The sequence below is a fragment of the Cyprinus carpio genome, chromosome B20 (assembly GCF_018340385.1).
Source record: "Cyprinus carpio isolate SPL01 chromosome B20, ASM1834038v1, whole genome shotgun sequence".
NCBI lineage: Eukaryota > Metazoa > Chordata > Actinopteri > Cypriniformes > Cyprinidae > Cyprinus > Cyprinus carpio.
Window position 1 is genome coordinate 13005284 of NC_056616.1, and position 20846 is coordinate 13026129.

Genomic DNA, 20846 nt, shown 5'->3' on the forward strand with positions numbered 1-20846 from the left:
ACATGAAAACTGGCTAAATATTAAGTAATATCCCAGGTGTTTCTTCATTTTTATTCCTCAATATCAATTCATACTTCTTTTTTTAGCATTTAAAAAAAAAAAAAATTCATAATGCCATATAGTTTATATAATCCTCCAGGACGTGACACCATTTTTGGAGGAAATATAACCATGCAAAAATAAGCAATTTATTTAATGACCTCTGTGATGTTTTGTGCTATTTGTTTGTACATTCTGTGTAGTTTGATAAAAGTACAAATTGTTAAACTGCCGTTCATTGTTTCTTTTTTGCCATAGCATAAATAATCAAGGTATAGTTAGTTTCAGTGCCTGTGTTTTGCCAGAACATATTTCTAAAACACTGATATAAGTAGCCTACTTTCTTTAAACGACTTGAAAAGCATTATTTCTTTCTTTTTAATTTTTTATTTTATGTATTTAAAAAAAAAAAAAGATATTGCATAACATGAATGATCCAGCTGTTAAGTGAAGAATGCACAATGATCAGGTTCGTAGCTTGTGAGCAGTTGGGTCAGGAGAAGGAGGTGATTCAGGCGGGTGTGGTCAGTGACGTACGGACTCTCAGATAAGTACGAGCGTCCAGTGTCAGACGGAGCAGAGCACACTTTAACATGTATCCTGACAGCTCATCAAAACACTGGCCATGTCCCCACTACACAGGCTTTAACAGCGATCAAATCAAGCAATAAAATTATCTTTTGGGATTTCTTTTCGACTCAGAAATAAAGCCTTACAGTGGACCATCTCACGATCATCTAAACATCGATCGCAACAGGTAGGTTCATTGTCTTGCATCTCGCGTTTGTAGTAATGTGGGTAAACTTTCGTCTTTTATCAATCGCAATGCAGTGTTTCATTCTGCGCGTTTGCTTACAGTACGCGTGCAGTGTTCACTATAAAATGACGCAAGCGGGTTAATTAATGAAAGAATGCATAACATTTTATTCATTCACTTTTAAGCGGGACTACGAGCCACAAGGATGAAAGTTTTAACCCTCTTGAGACCCAAGCGTTGAAACTTTAAATTTTCTTCATATTGAAACAAACCACTCATTATAAAAGTGATGATGATTATGTACTATATATTTTTCTATTTCACAGTTATTTTACTCAGCAATTTTTTTTTTATTAAACAATAAAACTACTCTCAGTGATTATAGTTGCATAATGTAGTAGGCCTATGTTTATTCCAATTTAATAGAAAAAAAAACACTTGTTATAAGCACACAAGACAAAAATGACAGGAACAGCACAGAAAACTGCTATAAATCATAAAATAGTTTACTTGTGGTTCAGTGAATGGGCCACATTAATCTGTTGTACAGGTCAGCTGCTGTTATGTGTAGTTTTTAATTTACGATGGAGATACAATTCTATCTATAAGTAAATACATACCCTACGGTTTAGATTTCCATGAAATACGACAATAGTTAGTATCATTCTCTGAAGAAGGAATACACAAAAATGACCTCCAACAGCATTTTGCGCAGTGACTGTAGTCTAGTAAATGTAGATCTACCTTATGGTAATGTAGATAAAGTGAAATACACGTCATTCTGCATAAAACATTCTTAAATATAACATACTGTGTTCACCATTTATGTATTTGGTAGATTATTTTATCCAAATTGCATTCAGTTTATACATTCAGTCCTTGCATTCCCTGGGAATCAAACCTATGACCTGCTGTTGTTCAAGGTGACATAACACACACAGTTTCACCCTCTCTCAGTTTCTCATGTTCATCTTGAGTATCCATAAAGTAGTATCGCATCCTTCATATCTCCAAAAAAGTCTTTAGTTTTATCATATTTATAAAAGAAAGATACAGCTTTCTGATTCTCTCTGGAAACAGCCGAGCTCCTGGAGGCACGCCGTGGGCGGAGCTAAAGAGTGACGAGCACTTGAGCGCTGATTACCAACAAAACAGAGACATCTGATGCTGTTTCACTTATTGTCTGCATTTCCGAATCATGACCGGGCTGGGACCGCTCAATCTTTCAGTATCAAATGATGTGCAAATCCAGCATCGAATTAGGCCTTGTTTATACAGCTTTCATCAACAAACATACTTGCGAAACTCCTTTGCTGCCCCGAAAAAACAAACTGCATCTACTGTTTACATAACGCTGGGTTCTTCAGGAAGCTGAACAAGGTTATCTTTCCCTTTCAAACAAAAACACACTTCTTCGGAGACATTCTTCCCGAGTGAGTCCCGTGCAGCGCTGCTGAATAAAGCACGTTGATGGGCGCGTGCTTGCTCTTCCGGGAGAAATGCCCACATAAGGAGTTCCTCCCTTCATTACGTAATGAAGAGCCAGGATAGAAACAAAAAAACTTTCCGAAACTTGTAAGAAACCCGGAGGTGTGTATTTGGTGCAAAAAATGCTGTTATGCATCCAAATCGTGTTTTGAAATGTTGGCCATGCTTAGCATGAGAATCCAACTCTTTAACAGTGTAAATAACTCTGAATGCATGAAACAGCATTAGACCTCTGCTGTTTAAACTATAGCACTGCATTTTAACATGCACTATATTATTAGAAGGTTCATAGTCTGAAGGGTTTGCATCACGCTCAATGGTGGTCTACCCCTTTGTTCCCACAACTCCTGCGCAGGGCATGGTTTCCGTCGCTCCTTCTCTCCCTTATCCGTTTTCCGCCAGAGAAGGGAGTGAGAGGGGAGATCACACCACGGCCTTGGGCTTTTGTTTTTGGTATGCACTGCTGGCCGGTGGCCGGGTGCTCTTTTGCCTCAAGAAGAGCATACATCATAACAGACTGGTTGTCAGGAAAGAGTTGATGCAGGCAGCTTCAGTCTGTCCTCTCTGTCTTCCGTTCTATCTTCATCTTTCTTAGCCTCCTCCCAGAAGAATTATATGAGTATGGGAAGAATAGTTTCCCCATTATCGGAATGGTGGGAGTGAATAGTGGATTTTACTGTAGGTGTTTGTCCAACCTCTAAGGTCATCCACATAGTGACATTTCTGTTATTGATATGAAGTTGCATTCTAAATGCATATTTAGCACTTTACATAAAATTTACAGGAAAAAAATGGCAGCTGTAAATGCAAGAAATTCACCATAAAAATACCCTACCCTATGGCATATTGCTGCCTGTATATTTTACTGATGAATCACAGTTTATTGTAAGTGGACTGTCCCGATACTTGTATAGATAGTGCACAGGGTCATACGTACAAAGACAAAATAGCATGATGATACCAAAATTATTTTAATAAACATTAATTAACAAAATATGTAAAACAAATCATCCCAATGTGCATTAATGATAACAAAAATATAAAAGAAACAAATCTATGTAAATAATATATTTTTTTAGCATAAATGAAATAGCAATGCATAGTTTTACTTTTAAAAAACATACATTGTACTTATTTTACAGTAAAATGATTATGTAACCATTATGTATTATGTAAAGTTAAACCATTAAAAATGTGTGATGTGCAAAGAAGGATATAATTTGGAATCTTTTTGTCACTAATTAAAACATTATTAAAAAAATAACAGCAACAACAACAACAAAAGATATGTTAGTTCTTTATAAAAAAATAGTACATACAAATAATTATTTTACTATTTTATATGAAATAACATGTTTGCAGTTCACAACATAGCATCATACTTTTCTCTTTCTGTCATTTTGCAGGTACTTGTGCTCTGTGCAGGGTATGTTTTGGCCAGTTGCCTGTCTGCACTAAAACAAGGGTTCAAAAGTCCTCGGCTGACTCACAGTTGGCAGTCCAGAGAGACAGTGTGGCTAACTGCCTCTCTCGCAAGTACAGTCTACAACACTGTATAGGTAAGATTCACTTTCACAGACTTCTAAGAACTAACGTGCCATTGGACAGCACCGCAAAGAGCTGAGAGAAATAAAAATGTGTCTTCATGCCTCAATTATTTTTTATAGATATTCTGTGTTAGAGAAATGTAAAGGTTCCTGAGGCAGATCTTTAGGCCTTTTTGAATGCAACTTAGTTTCAAACCATTATTGAACTGTACGCAACATGCTAAAAGTTTATTAAATTGACCTAAAATATGCAGATACTGTGTGCAAGACAAGCAGCTGCTTTTCAGTGTCCACAAGCTAATAGTTTCAAACAAATACCTGCTATTAAATTGTAGTGAGACCAGCTTTATGAGAATTCTTCTAGAGCATGGCATTAGCAATGTCAAGGCCATGGGTTCAATCCAGAAATGAAAATCTCTAACTTAAATACAATGTAAGTCACCTTAGATGAAACATTTGCCAAATGTACTTAAATGTAAATGATGTGTATACTGTGTATACAGATCATTATGAACACATTTTATATGTATTTGTTTTTTACTAAAGAATAAGAGTAATTAGACAAGTATATATTAAGTGGGGTTTGATTTAAATTATTTTAACTTTTTGTGATAATTTAGTCCTCCCCAACTGAATCTTGTCACCCAGCCTGAACTTTGAATGACTTGCCAGTAATTATTAACATAACGATACTTGTTTTCTCTAGTTGAATCTTAATGAAAAAATATTCAACAGTTTGGGGTCAGTATTTTTCCAAAAGTAAATACTTTAAGTAAGGATGCATTGAATTGCTCAAAAGTGACCATGCTGAAATGTATTGACTGTGTATCCACAAAAAATATTAACAATAGGAAATGATAACACTGATAACAATAGGACATTTTTCTTAGCTCCGACCAAATCATTATATCAGAAAGATTTCTGAAGGATTGTGTGACACTAAACACAGCTGAAAATTCAGCTTTTCCATCACAGGAATAAATGACATTAATATAGATAATTTAGTATATTACATCAGATTTCTTTACTATTTTATTGTAAATATTGCTGTTTTAACTTTAATAATTTGTTTTAAAAATGTAATAATTTTTATATAAATGCAGCCTTGCAAGGCATAAGAGAGCTTTGAAAATATATATATATATTTTAAATCCAAACTTCACCTGAGGTGTTGATAAGACAGTTCTAGTCTGATTGGTAAATACTGCATTCTGGCTCCGCTAAAATACACAATATAGTAATGGTTATGACATGAAAGGTATTTAGTATATGACTAAACAGTGGCAACATCTATGAACTTATATCTTCTAATGCAGAAGCTTTTTGATGCCAAGGACCCCTAAATATAACTTTCTAAAATACTACTTTTTTTTCTTTTTTTTTTGTATAAAAACTAGTTTACACTGTGTGAAAAATAATGATTATATACAGATATTGAAACGTACTGTATTTAAAAGCCTTGACCACCACAGACCTTGACATTTTATAAATGCATTTGAAGTTGGAAAATGCTTTCTAGACTGATTATATCATATTTGGCCATTCATTTAAAAGCTGCTGGTAAGCTGCTTTTGTTTGCAAGCAGTTTGAACCTCTTAATGCATTTGTTTCCAATAGGGCATTTTATTCGTGATTATTTGAATGTGCTTTTCCTCAAGAGAGTTGCTTATAACTGCTCTCTAGAAGAAATACAGAATGAATTTTTCCTGTTAATTTCCCACTGTAAATGAAAGACTTCCTGTCGATTGTGCATTAGGCTGCATCAGGTTTCAGTATCGATGACTGAAGAGTTCAACATGACTTACATCAACAGCTCCCTGTTGATGATACGGCAGCACTGAACTCGTCCGCCTTCGCCATGTCCGTGTATCCTGAGGGAGACAGTCCTCTACTTCAGCTGCAGGAAGTGGACTCCAGCAGGGTTGGAGGTCATGTCCTCTCTCCTGCCTTTAACTCCTCTTCTCCATCTCTGCCGGTGGAGAGCCACCCCATCTGCATCCCATCACCCTACACAGACCTCAGCCATGACTTCACCACTCTGCCCTTCTACAGTCCCGCTCTGCTGGGTTACGGCGCAGCGCCTCTGTCCGACTGCCCATCGGTGAGGCAGTCGCTAAGCCCCTCCCTCTTTTGGCCACCTCATAGCCACGTTTCCTCAGTTGCATTGCATCAGCAACAGACTCGACTACAACAAAACCATCCAACTGGTGGGAGTTGGGCAGAACTTACGCCACATGATCACAGCGAAGAGGAAAACTGGTATGTGGAAACTCAATTGTGTTCTATTTCAGACAATTACCTAATACTGGCTCAGATGCATGTGTCTGCTTTCCTCTATAGCAAACCTCTGGCGAAGAGGGTAGCAGATGCAGAGGAGACTTCTGCCTCTTTGAGAGGTAAAGCTGACATGCACTACTGCGCCGTCTGTAGCGATTATGCCTCTGGGTATCATTATGGAGTGTGGTCATGTGAAGGATGCAAAGCCTTCTTCAAGAGAAGTATACAAGGTATTGTTCTCTAAAATTACTCCTGTGCTTTGTTGCATGCTAATTATTAGGGATGCATCAAAACTGATCATCTGATAATCATTTTCATGTTATGACCTATAATCAATAAATGGCTGATCTTGAAAATAAAATGGTCTAATTTAATACAAAATACAACACTAAGAACCAAAATCAGTCATTTTAATGTTATGGCCAATAATCGATAAATGACTGATGCTAAAATTCAATTAGTATAAATTAATAAAAAAAACCACTAAAAGCAAAAAATGACCAATAACCAATAAATGGCTGATATTTAAATTCAAGCAGTCTGAATTAATTAAAAATAAAAGCTAAAAGCTAATTTTGAAATCTTTATTTACTTATGCAATTATTTATGCAAACGTAGGCTTCCCAGCATTATCAGTAAAGCATAATGTAAAGTATGAAAAAGTATGAAAAAGTGATACTCATTTTTTGAGATTTGCTGAAGATTACATTTTAACATTGTTTTTAAATGTAAAGATTAAGTGTGTATTTTGTTGATGACGGGTAATCTAAATGTAAAAATAGGGAAATTAGCATGCTTATGTTATATACAATCAAATTTACAGTTTGGGTAAATAATACTAATATACTTTCCATCCCTATTTTAAAATTTAAGATTAAAGGTTGAAATCTCCTACTAACATTGACTGAATTTTCAGCATTCAAAATGTAACAGAGAGCGATGGGTCAAATATGTGATTGCATGCTGAACTGTCAACGGTCTTGTTTTTCTTGCATGTGTTTAGCCATAATTAGCCATCTTTACAGTGTATAAAGATGCCTTGACAGCTGCATTATCCTTCAGAAATGGTCATTTAACTCTGGAATAATTGATTTAATGATTCTAAACTATTATTTTTGTTCATCGTTCCAGAGAGCCGATGTTGTAGATAGCTGTGCTAGTGTAATGCCTCTGTAAGGCCGCTCTGCGTTACAGTCAATAAACATAGTAACAGACTTGTTTGACTGCAACTGCTCAGTGGATAATGAGGAACATCTGATTCATTTTCTCAGGACACAATGACTACATCTGCCCTGCCACCAACCAGTGCACCATTGACAAGAACCGCCGCAAAAGCTGCCAGGCCTGCCGTCTGCGAAAATGTTATGAAGTTGGAATGATGAAATGTGGTGGGACTCTTTTGTTTTCCATTCCTCCCTACCAACACCCTTTCTACACCTACACAGTTACCAAATACTTCATCTGAGATTACTGCTGAATTTTGTCCAAAGCCATGGACTTTGGAATTTATGTTCCAATATTAAGCAGCTATCATGCTGTGAATTTTTGATATGCGTCACCATTTTAATGATAATGTGATAGAGCCCTGATTATTTATAGATGCTGGTCAAAGGCTGCACCAAACATCCCAGATAAATGACTCATCATACAAAAGTTTTAAGATTTCACAAATTAATAATTCACATGTATTTGAGCCAGACGGTCTTGCATGTTATCCTTTGAGCTGTGTGTGATCTTGGATGGCTTGTTCCTCCAAAAAACATTGCTACTTTCACAGCTTTGCTTCAAGGTTAGAAGAGAAAGTGATGTACTCTCATCTCATTGGTTGATGTGATTGTTTTGAGCTCTGTATCATATGTCATCAAATACACAGTTTTGTAAACAAACTTTGCTTTCTGTTCAAACTAATTTTGATTTAAACTAGTGGTTCTCAACCTTTTTGGCTCTTTGTCCAACACATTCTTAATACGAATATATTCCTGTAAACCCGCATGGATAAGGTTGAAGTGAATTGTGCAGTTACATGGAATTGTTTCACAGGGTTACGGCGAGATCGTGGCAGCTACCAACAAAGAGGAGCACGGCAGAAGCGATTGGCGCGGTTCTCTGGCAGGATGAGAACATGTGGCCCAAGATCCCAAGAAATCAAAAGTGTCCCACGTCCCCTCGGTGGAAATAAGGTGGTTAGCATAGCATTGAGCCCTGAGGAACTAATCGCTCGAATCATGGATGCAGAGCCACCCGAGATTTATCTCATGAATGACGTGAAGAAGCCATTCACTGAGGCCAACATCATGATGTCACTGACCAACCTGGCTGACAAAGAGCTCGTTCACATGATCAGCTGGGCCAAGAAGATCCCAGGTGAATGTATAACCAGATTCATAAGAAAAAAACATTCAGTTATAACACTAGCTCTGTGTGTTACTGCATAACTGCAAATCCACATGGACAACAGCTTGTCAGTCTTAGCGTCAATTTGTAGACCAAACCCGCAGAGCTGATCCACTATGGATTCCCCCTGGAATTTCGAATGGGTTTTTAGAATAGCATTTTTCGATTTATGAGTACAGTAAGGGATGTGGTTAACATTACTTGAAGAAAATGTCATCTTCTGAATTTAGGATGAATTACAATTATTACATAAGGTTCAAACTAACTTTATAGTTAAACATTTAAAATATTGCTAACAAGAGTTGAATTTCGCTTCATTCATCAAACACGTAAACTCAAATGTTTGTTCTGTATAGCAATTTGAACATTGTAAGTCATCAATCAAAACTCACTATTCTAAAAAGCACATTAGAAATCCCCGAGGGAATATGTGGCTCAATTATGCTAATTCACTTTATAGTTTAGGACTGCAAAAATATCTTAATTTTGAACTTTTGTAGTGGATGGATTAAATGGATTTAACATTAAACTTATGTTTAATGCACACACACACACACACACACATATATGTATATGATATGATATGGTACATATAGCAGCCTGAAATCTGCAATGAAAAGAGGCCTTTTCCTCTAAATTTGTTTTAATGTACTTGTTTTCTTGGCTGATTTATCGTTTTAATTAATACTTGGCTTTTAAGATGGGAGAGTCTTTTATCCTTCTATTATTATTATTATTATTATTTTGAATTATCCTGTTCTGATTCTAAACATGAACAGTTTGTTTATTCTGAGAACATGTGCAAACGTTCCCTCACATCCTTCTTTTCAAGTTATTTAAGATCCCCAGGGATGAGCGTCTTGTACGAAACTGTTTTCGGATATGTATGGAGTTATTAATAAGTGCTTATTTCACACTGCAGGTTTTGTGGAGCTCAGTCTTTTTGACCAGGTCCATTTGTTGGAGTGCTGCTGGTTAGAGGTGCTGATGCTGGGACTGATGTGGCGATCCGTTAATCACCCTGGAAAGCTCATTTTCTCCCCAGACCTCAGTCTCAGCAGGTAACTAGTGTCGGTTAATTGTGTTTATTTTTCCTATTGCCTAATTTATGATCAGGCACATTCAGCTTTCTGTGGTTTGAATATTTTTTAATTCTCATGTGCTTTGTATGGACGGTATTTTTTTGCAGCTGTTAGTTTGTTCTGTGTGCCAGTATGGTATAAGAGACCGGCGATTTAAGTCACTGATTACATGTTGGTAACATTCTGATTTACAGACTTTAGTTAACCCCTTTGGTCACTTCAAGGTTGAAAGCCATTTAGCCATGCTTATTTAAAGTTAGCATGCCAACCTAAATATAATTAGACCATGACATTGAGCCCATTTTTTCCATGAAAAAAAAAAAATGTATTCCAAAAATGGTTCATACATACAGCGACCTGAATACATATATTCTGTGATTAGCATGTTTTAATTCCTGAATTAAATGTAATTTTTATATTCAGACAAATTCAAAATGTCAGGGTAATGCAACTGTCCTATCAATGCTGCATTAAAAGAAACTCCTTATGCATTTGAAACCAACATTCATGCTAATAACTTGCCACCTTTGTTTTTTTTACTGCAATTTTAAAATATTCTTGTTTTTATAATGTACAGTAATATAAAATTATAACATGTGGCTTCTTACACTGCAAAAGCTTGCTATAATGTATTCATAACAGTTGTGTTTGTGTAGAATATAGCATAATATCTTAAGAATACAGCTGTGAAACAAAATCAGCAGTTTGGCCAGATGTGTCAGAGCGAGTGTGAGGCTCTTTGTGGTGGGAATTAGAACTGATTCTGCCATGGCTTGTGTATTATCAGGCCCCTCTACTCCGCTGCCCTTTGTACCCTCTAACATGGTGTGTACCAGTAATGTGCGAAAATAAATGGGCCAGGGTTACAGATGCTCCAGACTGCTTTCTGCTGGGCTACACTTCCAAACCATTCCAGTCATGGGTGGGCTGTAAATATGCTCACCATCTGATATGCTGCCAGACATTTACTCTATTTTCATTGGCTGCATTTTGGATAAGGAATTCATAGCCAACTGGATCCCTGAGTTTAACTCGGTGTGCTGCTTGTCAACATCAAAACAGTGCCAAAAAAACAGAACATGCCTGCTCTCTGACAACAGCTGCCATTAATGACTCTCGGTATTATTCGACAAATTCCCAAAAATAATACTTAAATATAATAATGAAGTACAATGATGTTTGGCTTGTGACTAAGTCTTGTTTAAAGCTAATTGGAAGTAACCTTATCTCTGTTCTCAGAAGTTTTAATGAAGTGTTAGTGCCGTTCCCAGTCTCATTCACTCCTGTAGCACCTCTCAGCGACTTAACAGAGCAGGAGTACTATGATTTTCAATTGACGCTTTATACAGACTTCGCCATTCGTATTTTCAGTAGGTGCCAGGTTTGGAGGTTTGAGATTGAGGCCTGGTCCCGGGTTTCTGATGGTGTGAAGCTAATTTGCGAGACTGCTAAATCTCTTTGTGTTTGTCAGGGATGAAGGCAGCTGTGTGCAGGGGTTTGTGGAGATCTTTGATATGCTGCTGGCAGCCACGTCCAGGTTCAGAGAACTGAAGTTACAGAGAGAGGAGTATGTGTGTCTCAAAGCCATGATCCTGCTCAACTCCAGTGAGTGTTCTTCTCATTAAAAGTTTGATGAAATGTGCATGCGTTTTTACTGCTTGTAATTACTAAAACAAATGTATTTTTTTTTATATTAGAAAAAAAAAAATGAATTTGTATGTTTGACTTTCCCCATAGAACAGACAAATCACAGTGGATTTCAGTCTAATAGTTATTTCTCCTAGACAGCAAAAAGATTTTTTATGTTTTCATGTTTTAGCAAAGGCTAAAATTGCAGGCTAAACTGAATAAGTCAGCAAATACATTCTGTCTCTAGTACTCGACTGTAGAGCTGAAAAAAAAAAGATCTAGTATAGTGAACAGCTGTCATTTCATCCACAAACATACTCTGAGCAGTCTTTTGGTTCTGTTTATCATAAATGAGTACCATGGCCTAGCATTTATGCTCCAGACATATAGCATTGATTCACACATGGGAGAAGTGGGTTCGATTCCGGCTGGTGTCATGCAGCAATCAGACTCCTCTTCATTTCCTGTCCACTTACTGTCTCTATCATCTAAAATCCAAACAAATATCTGACCTCCACAAAGCTGTAATAAATAGTGTTCACTCGAGGCCAGTAACTATACTTGCTTTAATGTAAAGGGAGTCTTGGAAAGAAAACGCTCACACACTGTATAAAGTCTTAATGGGGACAACATGCCTTTGCTCCATGCTTTCAACTCAAGTATCTATTTCACAGCAAATGCTTATGTAAGTAACAGGCAGTACCTGCTTAGTGTTTATTGTCTGAAGGAACCAGTATTTCTTCCTGCTCTGATTCCTCTGAACTTTCGATCTGTCTTTTCCTCGTGCATTATCTCTTCATTCTACACCCCCAACAGCTGTCTTCACTTTGACTCCTCGGCATCAATTATTGGATCGCTCCAGATGTATTGCGTTGTTTTTGAATGGGATCTTCTTGTGATTGGATGCTTATTTGGGTGGAAAATTTGGGTGGACTAAATTATTTGACCCTCTATTATTTCAAAAGGCTGTAAATGTCAGTGTCTCACATATTTCATCTCTGCAAACCTGCGCTTGTGCGTCATTGCAGACATGTGCCTGAGTTCGTCGGAGGGAGGAGAGGAGCTGCAGAGCCGGTCGAAGCTGCTGTGTCTGCTGGACTCGGTGACGGATGCTCTGGTGTGGGCCATCTCTAAGACAGGCCTGAGCTTCCAGCAGCGCTCCACCAGACTTGCTCATCTGCTCATGCTGCTCTCCCACATAAGGCACCTCAGGTACAGACAATAAAAACCTGGAATAAGGAATTTTGACTTCTTTGAGTGCACATCATGCTGGAGTTTCACTTAGAAAAGGTGGTTTGTGCTTCTTACACAGTAATATTTAAAATATTAAAAATCAAACTCTTAGCTTGAATTGAAGGTCTTTGAAGTTGAGTATGCATTTAAATTATATATATATATATATATATACATATATATATATATATATATATATATATATATATATATAAAATACACACACACACACACACACACACTGATCAGTTAAGCTTGATTCCACTGAACCACATTGCATTTTGAGTAGCTAGTAATGTAGCTAACTATTGTTTCCAAACCTTGTATTAAATACTCTTTAACCAATGATCTTATAACCTGTCTCCATCATAAAACTATTTGTAATTTTTGATCTGTGCAAAAGCTTCCACTGACTGTATATGCTCCATCTGTAGTAACAAAGGCATGGACCACCTCCACTGCATGAAGATGAAGAAGATGGTTCCTCTGTATGACCTGCTTCTGGAGATGCTGGACGCTCATATCATGCACAGCTCCCGTTTGTCTCACTCCGCCCCTCGAGCGGCTCCCAGTTCCCAGCATGGAGGGACCTTAGGAACCTAAACCATTTCTGGTGAGATATAGAAAGAGTGCTTTCTTTCATAATGCAGGTATTGTGATGTTGAAATAAACTTTTACTGTTGGAAATAGCTATTTTATAAAATATTTAGTTTGTACATCCATTTCACAGGATGAACATTCTTCCATAAATCTTAAAATAACTACAAGCTGAAAAAATATCACATTAAATTGCTCTTCTTTCTCTTCAGCGCTGAAGAATGATCTATAGTTTCGGGAAGATGGACAACAAAAACAGCCACACAAAAGAGTGGAATAGGATTTCTCAAGATGAAAAAAACATTTTTCTTTTTTGCTGTGAAATTCTGTTTTTACAGAACTCATTCTGAACACAACTGTTTGGTTTTATGTGAAAATTAAATTTTTTTAAATACCTTTCCAGAATTTCAGAACTGATAAATTGCTGGTCATTTGAAAACTGTTTACTCTGTTTTTAGATTTTGAATTTAATTTTTTTTTTTTTTATGTAACAGGCAGTGAGAGCACATGCACCCATTCCCATGAAATCTGCACCACGATGAAATGTACAGTTTCTACTTTACCATTTTCTCTTTCTAAACAGTACGTTTGCAACTCTCGCTTTTTGTAAAAGAAAAACAGCATCGCACTGATGCCCTCATCAACTGTAGCAACTGCTGTAGATAGAGCAATTATTGATGACACAGATCAGAACAAACAGATCAGACTCCTTCACTTACAAAACGACAGTATGGACAGTCATTGCTAGAGATGAGAGAGGTTTGTATGCAATGGGAGCAAAGACTCAGAAGAACTGAATCAAGCCTTTTTTCTTTTTTTTTTCTCTGTCAGAACAAGGACTTGTGAATGTCACACTGCAGTAATTCAGGACAGTTGGATGTTTTGTGTGCATTTATTAAGTTTGACAAAACAGATCATGGAGCAAAATGTGTTTAAAAAAAAACAAAAACGCTTTCTTTCACCCTTCTCTCCACCCAGTAAACCCCTTTAACACCACAAAGGCCTTTTACAAAACCTTTATACATTTTCTAGAGACAGCTCAATCTATTGCTACTATTTCACTGTGAAAAACCACAGCTACCAAAAAAAGTACTTGTGATATTGCACTTTAATAGTTCTCTGAAATATCTGAAGCCCTGTTTTGAGAATCAAGAAAAATGAAAATATTGCAGTGCCTACAGTGATTACACTCTATACATTTTGGTTTAAGATGACAGTTATAAAAAAAATAAAAAAATATCCATGGATTGATATAAAACCAAACATACCTTAAAGATTAGAAGCAAAAAAAATAGATGTTACAAGTACTTAATTTTAATAAACGCACAAAGTATTTATAAATGTTATTGTATCTACCGGGAGGCATCTGAATTGTGACTGTTTTGATATGAAGCGCTAATACTGATTTTACCATTTTTTGGCAACTAAACATTAAAGACCAGATGTAAAACAGATTTTTTGTAGACAATGTTTATTTTTAAACACAGAACAAAGTTTAATTTGTGAAATTTACTTTCTGTGCACGTCTTTGTGTTCTACCTTGCAGTGCATATGTAAAAGATTGTTATTTACAAAGGGGTGTATTAAAATATTTCCATGTGCCTTTGACATTTTTAAATATATATATCTGTGTTGGGCTTTGCAAATATGAACAGTTTATTCACTCCATATCAAATTTAAAAAGGAGACCGCATAATCTCTAAACAAATAGCAGCCATCCATCATGTCACCACAAACTGTGGCTGAAGAGTCGATCTTTTCCAGTTTCAAACTTACAATCTTTAATCAGTGCGTGATGTGCTTAAATCTAGAAATATTTCAAAAAGTTGTCGGTGATTTACATTCAGGCTCATACAATGATATTTTTCTTTACAGCATTGCGACAAAATTCTTAGTATGGCTCTCAAAGGGGAATAAATAGTATAAAACCAATTATATAAACACAACCGTTAAAATATTGCTTGGACAATAGAGAGATGCTTCGCATGTTTGAGTCATGAAAACAGCTCTGTTGATTGAATGAGAGACTCATGTGGGAGGGGGACCGTTGGTGTAGCGTAACATGGGGTGGAAAGAGCGGGCAAAATTGTTGGAAAAGGTGCAGCTGTAGTCGTCTTCAGAAAGAGGGACCAAGCAGGCCAGAACCAACAGCAGGAGGAACAGGAGATGCAGAGGGAAAGCCGCTCGCAGGACCCGATAGAAGAACGAGCGCTGAGGTGATGGGTCTCGCGTTGACCTGAAACAAAAATCTTTTTATCAACTCTTATCTTTTTTTGAAACATAAATATATATGTATACTGTGTTTATGCATTTTTGGTATATTCTATACTATTTAATATACAAAAATAAATAAAAGGAAAAAAATAAAAATGGTTTGTGTGTGTGCCACTATACCGAGAGCTTTGTGTGGACTTCCTGTCTCCTGAAGCATCGGTTGTGGACTCCTGCAAACGCATGACATACAAGAATTCAGCACTTCACCACAAATCAAAACTACTCAACCAGATCATATCGCTCTAAATTATGAGCATGTTATATACTTTTGATTTCAATATTATTTATATATGACAGCAACAGCCTTATCTTAGTTATTTATATTTGGTGGAATGGGCAAAATACTCTCAAACAAAAAATCTTTTAATTTTGTGGTTTTTGAATATGTCTCATATGTTCATCAAGACTGCATTTATTTAATCAAAATACAGTAAAAACAGTAATATTGTGAAATATTATAATTTAAAATAACTTTGATTTTAATTTACTGTATTTTTTCAAAATTTCAATAAATTGTAATGGCCATTTCTCCAGTCTTCAGTGTCACATGATCTTTCAGAAATCATTCTAATATGCCGATTTGCTGCTCAAGAAACATTTATCAATGTTAAAAACAGTTGTGCTGTGAAATATTGTTGTAGAAGCCTTTGTGATTTTTCAGGAGTCTAAGATGAACAGAAAGATCAAAACAGAACAATATACATGTATTTACTGTTACTTTTTAGCAGCTGATTGTGTCCTTGCTGAACAATTAAATTCTTAGTTTTTCCATTTAAATCTTTCTGACCCCAAACTTTTGAATGGTGAGAAAAAAAAGTCTGTATGAGTGTTTATTTTAAATGCCCTTCTGAGGGCTGAAAATGTTCAAGGCTTTGATAAATACTCAAGGTTCAAAATTTTTAACTGACTTTTAATTGGTCTTAGGCTAAGCTCCGCCCCCTTGATCAATGAAACATTGCAGAACATCCCAAAAGAACCATCTGGGGATTTCCTTTTTTTTTTAACAAAACGTGCCCATAAAGGGGTTATATATTTAAATGAAAATTATTCGTCCATGTGTTGGAATGAAGTAATACTGTAAAGCATTTTTAAATACAAAATGTGTTGTATCCTTAGCGGGAAGTGAGCTTCCCTTTAATTTCTTTTTTTTTTTGTGGTGTAAATGGATAAAGAATGTTTTGCATAACGCTCTTACCAATCTCTCTTCAATCGTCTGGAGATCCTGGTTGACTTGACGTGACAGTAGTCTTAGTTTGCTTCCAATGACGTGGAGTTTCTCCCGGGCTTCAGCGCTGTCGTCCCCACCAGCCTCAGGGAGCAGCTCGGAGATGATCTCCTGCAGGGAGCTCACTCGCTTCTGTCTGCCCTGCAGCTCCTCTGCCAGATCCTGCCACCAGGGGGTGCAAAACATAAGCTCGGCACACAGATAACACCACAAACTAGAGGTCAGTCTTGATGGAGAAGCTGATGTTGTTCTGGTTTGGGTTTCTTGGACTCACCTTCAGGGTGTTCTGGTGTTCCTGAAGCATGGAGGGCTGCACAGAAGGGTCGTTGATGTTCACTGTGTAGCGTCTGCTCTCTGCATGGGCCAGCCATAGCAGTTGAGAGTGGACCATCTCGTGGAACTCCTACGTGAGTGCAGATTGTCAGTGGTGAGGGAGGAAGTTTCATATGGTATTTCAATTGAGGTTTTGTTTAAATCTTTGACAGATCTCTCACCTGACAGCGTCCTAGAGTAGTGCGCAGACTGTCCTCCCACCCCTCCAGTCCCGCACAAGCTTCTGTCCAGCGGTGATTCATGCTGCGCAGACCCTCCTGAAGCTCAGGTGCTCCTTCTGTAGCTCCCTGCTGCAGCTCTCGCCCACCCAGGTTCAGAGACAGTATCAAGGTCTTGTAGCGAGCAAATGTCTTCTGCATTTCCTGTGCAATGTGGAGCAAATTAGAGTGTGAAGACAATATCTTTTCCTTTCCAGTGTCTCTGTATTAATAATCTAAAAGATCGGATGTAACTTTGATGCTCACTTTAAGTTGTTTGACCCTCTCTTCTAAGATCTCAACACTGATGGCAGTCTCAGGCTTTTGCAGTCTGTCCAGCTCAGGGGTGACCCGATCCAGCCAGGAAGTGATGTCGTGCAGGTCAGAGGTCAGCTGCTGGGGGTCTCTGCAGCTGCACTGCTCTTTACTTACTGCTTGAGCCTGCAGCAGCTCCCAGCGCTCAATCACTCCTGCGCAGAACATGAACTTCATTAAGTGAAAAAGATATATATGCACATCCATCCATTCTTATGCTGTCTATCCATCCATCAACCTATCCCTTCAGTCGTCTACTTGATCTACTCTTTTTCAAACTCTCTGTCCATGTATCTATCCACCTATTCAACCTTTCCTCTATTTTTCTATCCAACAATTAATTGACCTTAGACATTCCTATGTTTGTTTGTCCTCTGATCCACTCATCCATCTATACCCAACTATCCTTCCTTCCATCCATCTATCTTTCAATTTAACTATTTATCCATCACCTATCCCTTCATCCAACCAACCAACCAACCAACCAACCAACCAACCAACCAACCAATCCAACCAACCAAACAACCAGTAGTTTATCCACCAATTCAGTCATTTGTCTACACATCTATCTACCCAACCGTGTGCAACTATCCAACAATTCATCCAGCAATTAGTTTTTTCCCCACCTAGCCACTCATCCATCTATACCCAACTATCTTTCCATCCATCCATCCATCCATCCATCCATCCATCCATCCATCTATCCCTTCATCTAACAACCTATCTACCTATTCATCTATTTACCCAACTATTCTTTTATCCACTAATTCATCCATTCATTTTTATATCTACCCAGCCGTTCCTCAATTTGTCTATGCAACTATCTATCCATCAATTAATTAAAGGGATAGTTCACCCAAAAATTTAAATTCTGAATTCTGTCAATGAAAATGACAATTTTAACTAACACTTTAATCAGTTTGTTTTTCCACCTATTCACTCATTCACCCGTCAGTTCCTCCAAGTCTATCTATTAATCCATAAGTTTATCCACCTATCCATCTGTCTTGTTACCTATTTACAGCCCATCTAGCCATCTATGCATGCATCCAATTTATCCACCTATCTTCTCCTGTCTACCTAGCTATCTATCCATCCATCCATCCATCCATCCATCTACCCAACTATTCATCCATCCATCTACCTATCCAGCTATACATCCATTCACTCAATTTTTCTTCATTCATCTATCGATGCATCAGTTTGTTTACCCACCTATCCAACTATGTATCCATCCTCTCATCCATCTATCTATCCATCCCTCCATGAGGTGGCATGAAAATGTAATTATATGCTATTTTTGATAAATAAGAAGCCTTCATGCTTTTAGACTCATCTAAATGAAATGACAAGTAGTCCCTTGCACATGTGATCTGCGTCAGTGCCTGTACCTGGCTATTTGTGAAAAGTCTTGTGAAAGGCTATTTGTGAAAATGACATGACTCACTCAGGATGAGTACCAGACAGACATCCTCATGTCCCTCTGTGTTGGACAAAGCATCCGTACCTGACTGTTTGTCTGCAGTGTTGAGGCCAGTGAGGCCTTGTTCCTCCTGCTGCTCCTCATCATCCAGGATCATAGAAACCCGCTTCATACTCTTAATGCTGCCGCTGCACTCAGACATCAGCTGGACCTGCACAGTGCACAAACACATGCACAATTACAATCACTGTTCATGCAGGAACTACATGTTTATGCTTTCAAAGTCTGCCTGAGGAAGAAGAGAACTTGCAAATTTGGTGTTTATGAAAGTGCTGGATTAAGAAGGAAGGGGTATATACTCACGTAGCCTTGTTTAAAAGGCGTGCTGGTGTGTGTAGGTGAGGAGGAGTCCGGCTTGAAGGATTTCCTTTCAGATGTGTTTTGAAAGTGCCAATTCTGTGCTGTGAGTTTGTGAGAGAAGGAGAGAGATTTAACTTGGGGCTTAAAACAGGCTACTTCATTTGGGCTATGATGACAGAAATGGACACAAGAAGTGGAATTATTTAGCTTTTGCAGGGATCACGAGAAATCAAATCAGACATTAAACTGACAGAGGCTGTTACTGTAGGATAGTGAAGCTGGAACTATACTGAATCCAAAAGTAAATCGACAGCCTATGTCCTAATGGACCAAAGCTGTGTTACTCTGTTTTTAAAACCAGAGGTGCAAAACCAGACCATTTATTCTAAGGATAAGAGAGCATCAAAACTGTCATGAAAACATAAAATAATCGTGTTATTGCAATGAAAAACAATTATAAGTGGATTTCAGGAAATAAAGTTCTTCTAAAAAAAAAAAAAAAAAAAATCAAACATAAGCATCAAACAAACATGTCATGTATGCTTCTCCAGTAATGAGCATAGCTTCAAGAGTGTGCGGCTTAGATAAATGAATGTTATTATCTTTTGCATGAGCATGAAAGCTCTAGAGGGGGATAAGCAGGTGCACTGAGCCATGTGAGAGGAGGGGACGCAACCTTCCTGTGCCTTCTCTTATACTCCCTGAGATCTGGACATGCCCAGCTCTCAACCCTCCTCTTTACCAACAGAATCTCCCCGCAGGCCCGAGTCTTTCATGATAAGAGCACATAGCAGAACAGGGTGAAGGGAGGACGCTTGCATCTTTTGATTTGAGAGAGAAAGTTCTGCGCTGAAAAGAAAAATACCAGGCCTTTGATGATCCAGCAAACCCAGTCTATTCATAAGCATACTGACAGTGATGTGGGAACAAGACAGGATGGAGAGAGAGAGAGAGAGAGAGAGAGAGAGAGAAAGAATAATGTGGAAAGAAAGTAAGAAGAAACTGAACAGATGTGAATGCACCAAAAAAAAATTTTGCAGTAGATTTTGCAGTAATCCACAACTAAAGCCAAGTGCACATAAAGGTACACGGAGGCCTACCTAAAGGCTCTTCCAAAGACTTCTTTATCACCTCAAATGAGAATTCTGGAATTTCTGTGACCTCTAATTCTGGAGGGAGAGATAATGAATGGCTAAACCAGTAATATGACGACCCGTTCCAGCAGTGGAAAAAGTCTCAGCCTCACGATGTGCCAATGGACATAAAACTGGCAAGAGCTGGTTAAAATTCTCATTTGCAATCTGACAGCTAAAATACATATTTGAATTATATCTGACTCCAGATTTAGGCTTATGAAAAAAAAAAAACCTGGTTACCAGAAAGTAAGTCAGTTGGCCTTTTTTCAAAGCTGGCGATTCATGGCTTTATCAAGTTGCTCAAAAAAGTCTGGTTACATAAACGTGTGGTCAAATTAGCAAAATTTTTGTGAAATTTGGTAGATAAAACGGCCCATTAAAGATGTTACTTTCAAACCAAACCATTCTGTTGGTCAATGTGATGAAACCATGGGACCAATTTGAACCCATTGCGAAATCTTTCACCTTCACGCAGAATTCCCAAACACGTGGATTCCTGTCGAAATGACTGGATTTCGCCGAACAACAGTAAACGTGATC

General features: G+C 37.6%; 2 protein-coding genes across 3 annotated transcripts in view; one reads left to right on the forward strand and one right to left on the reverse strand.

Moving 5' to 3' along the window:
- Positions 1-549: 549 nt before the first annotated feature.
- Positions 550-14495, forward strand: LOC109105300 (estrogen receptor beta-1). 2 transcript variants are annotated; one of them, XM_042746502.1, is made up of 11 exons: positions 550-796; positions 3691-3843; positions 5588-6090; positions 6172-6338; positions 7380-7496; positions 8149-8472; positions 9425-9563; positions 11056-11189; positions 12242-12425; positions 12881-13059; positions 13256-14495. In XM_042746502.1, the coding sequence occupies exons 3-10, from the start codon at positions 5690-5692 to the stop codon at positions 13047-13049; spliced, it is 1635 nt and encodes a 544-aa protein (XP_042602436.1). In that variant the 5' UTR covers positions 550-796; positions 3691-3843; positions 5588-5689; the 3' UTR covers positions 13050-13059; positions 13256-14495. The 2 variants fall into 2 exon arrangements, with proteins under 2 accessions (XP_042602436.1, XP_042602437.1); XM_042746503.1 differs by having other exon boundaries at positions 5645-6090.
- The window catches only part of LOC109105302 (nesprin-2-like), an 81838-nt gene continuing 74484 nt past the window's right edge, over positions 13493-20846 (reverse strand). Inside the window, 9 exon segments of the mRNA XM_042747483.1 lie at positions 13493-15279; positions 15438-15487; positions 16513-16704; positions 16817-16945; positions 17037-17237; positions 17340-17542; positions 18895-19021; positions 19174-19271; positions 20271-20339. Coding sequence (XP_042603417.1) covers positions 15072-15279; positions 15438-15487; positions 16513-16704; positions 16817-16945; positions 17037-17237; positions 17340-17542; positions 18895-19021; positions 19174-19271; positions 20271-20339 — 1277 coding nt within the window. The 3' untranslated portion in view covers positions 13493-15071.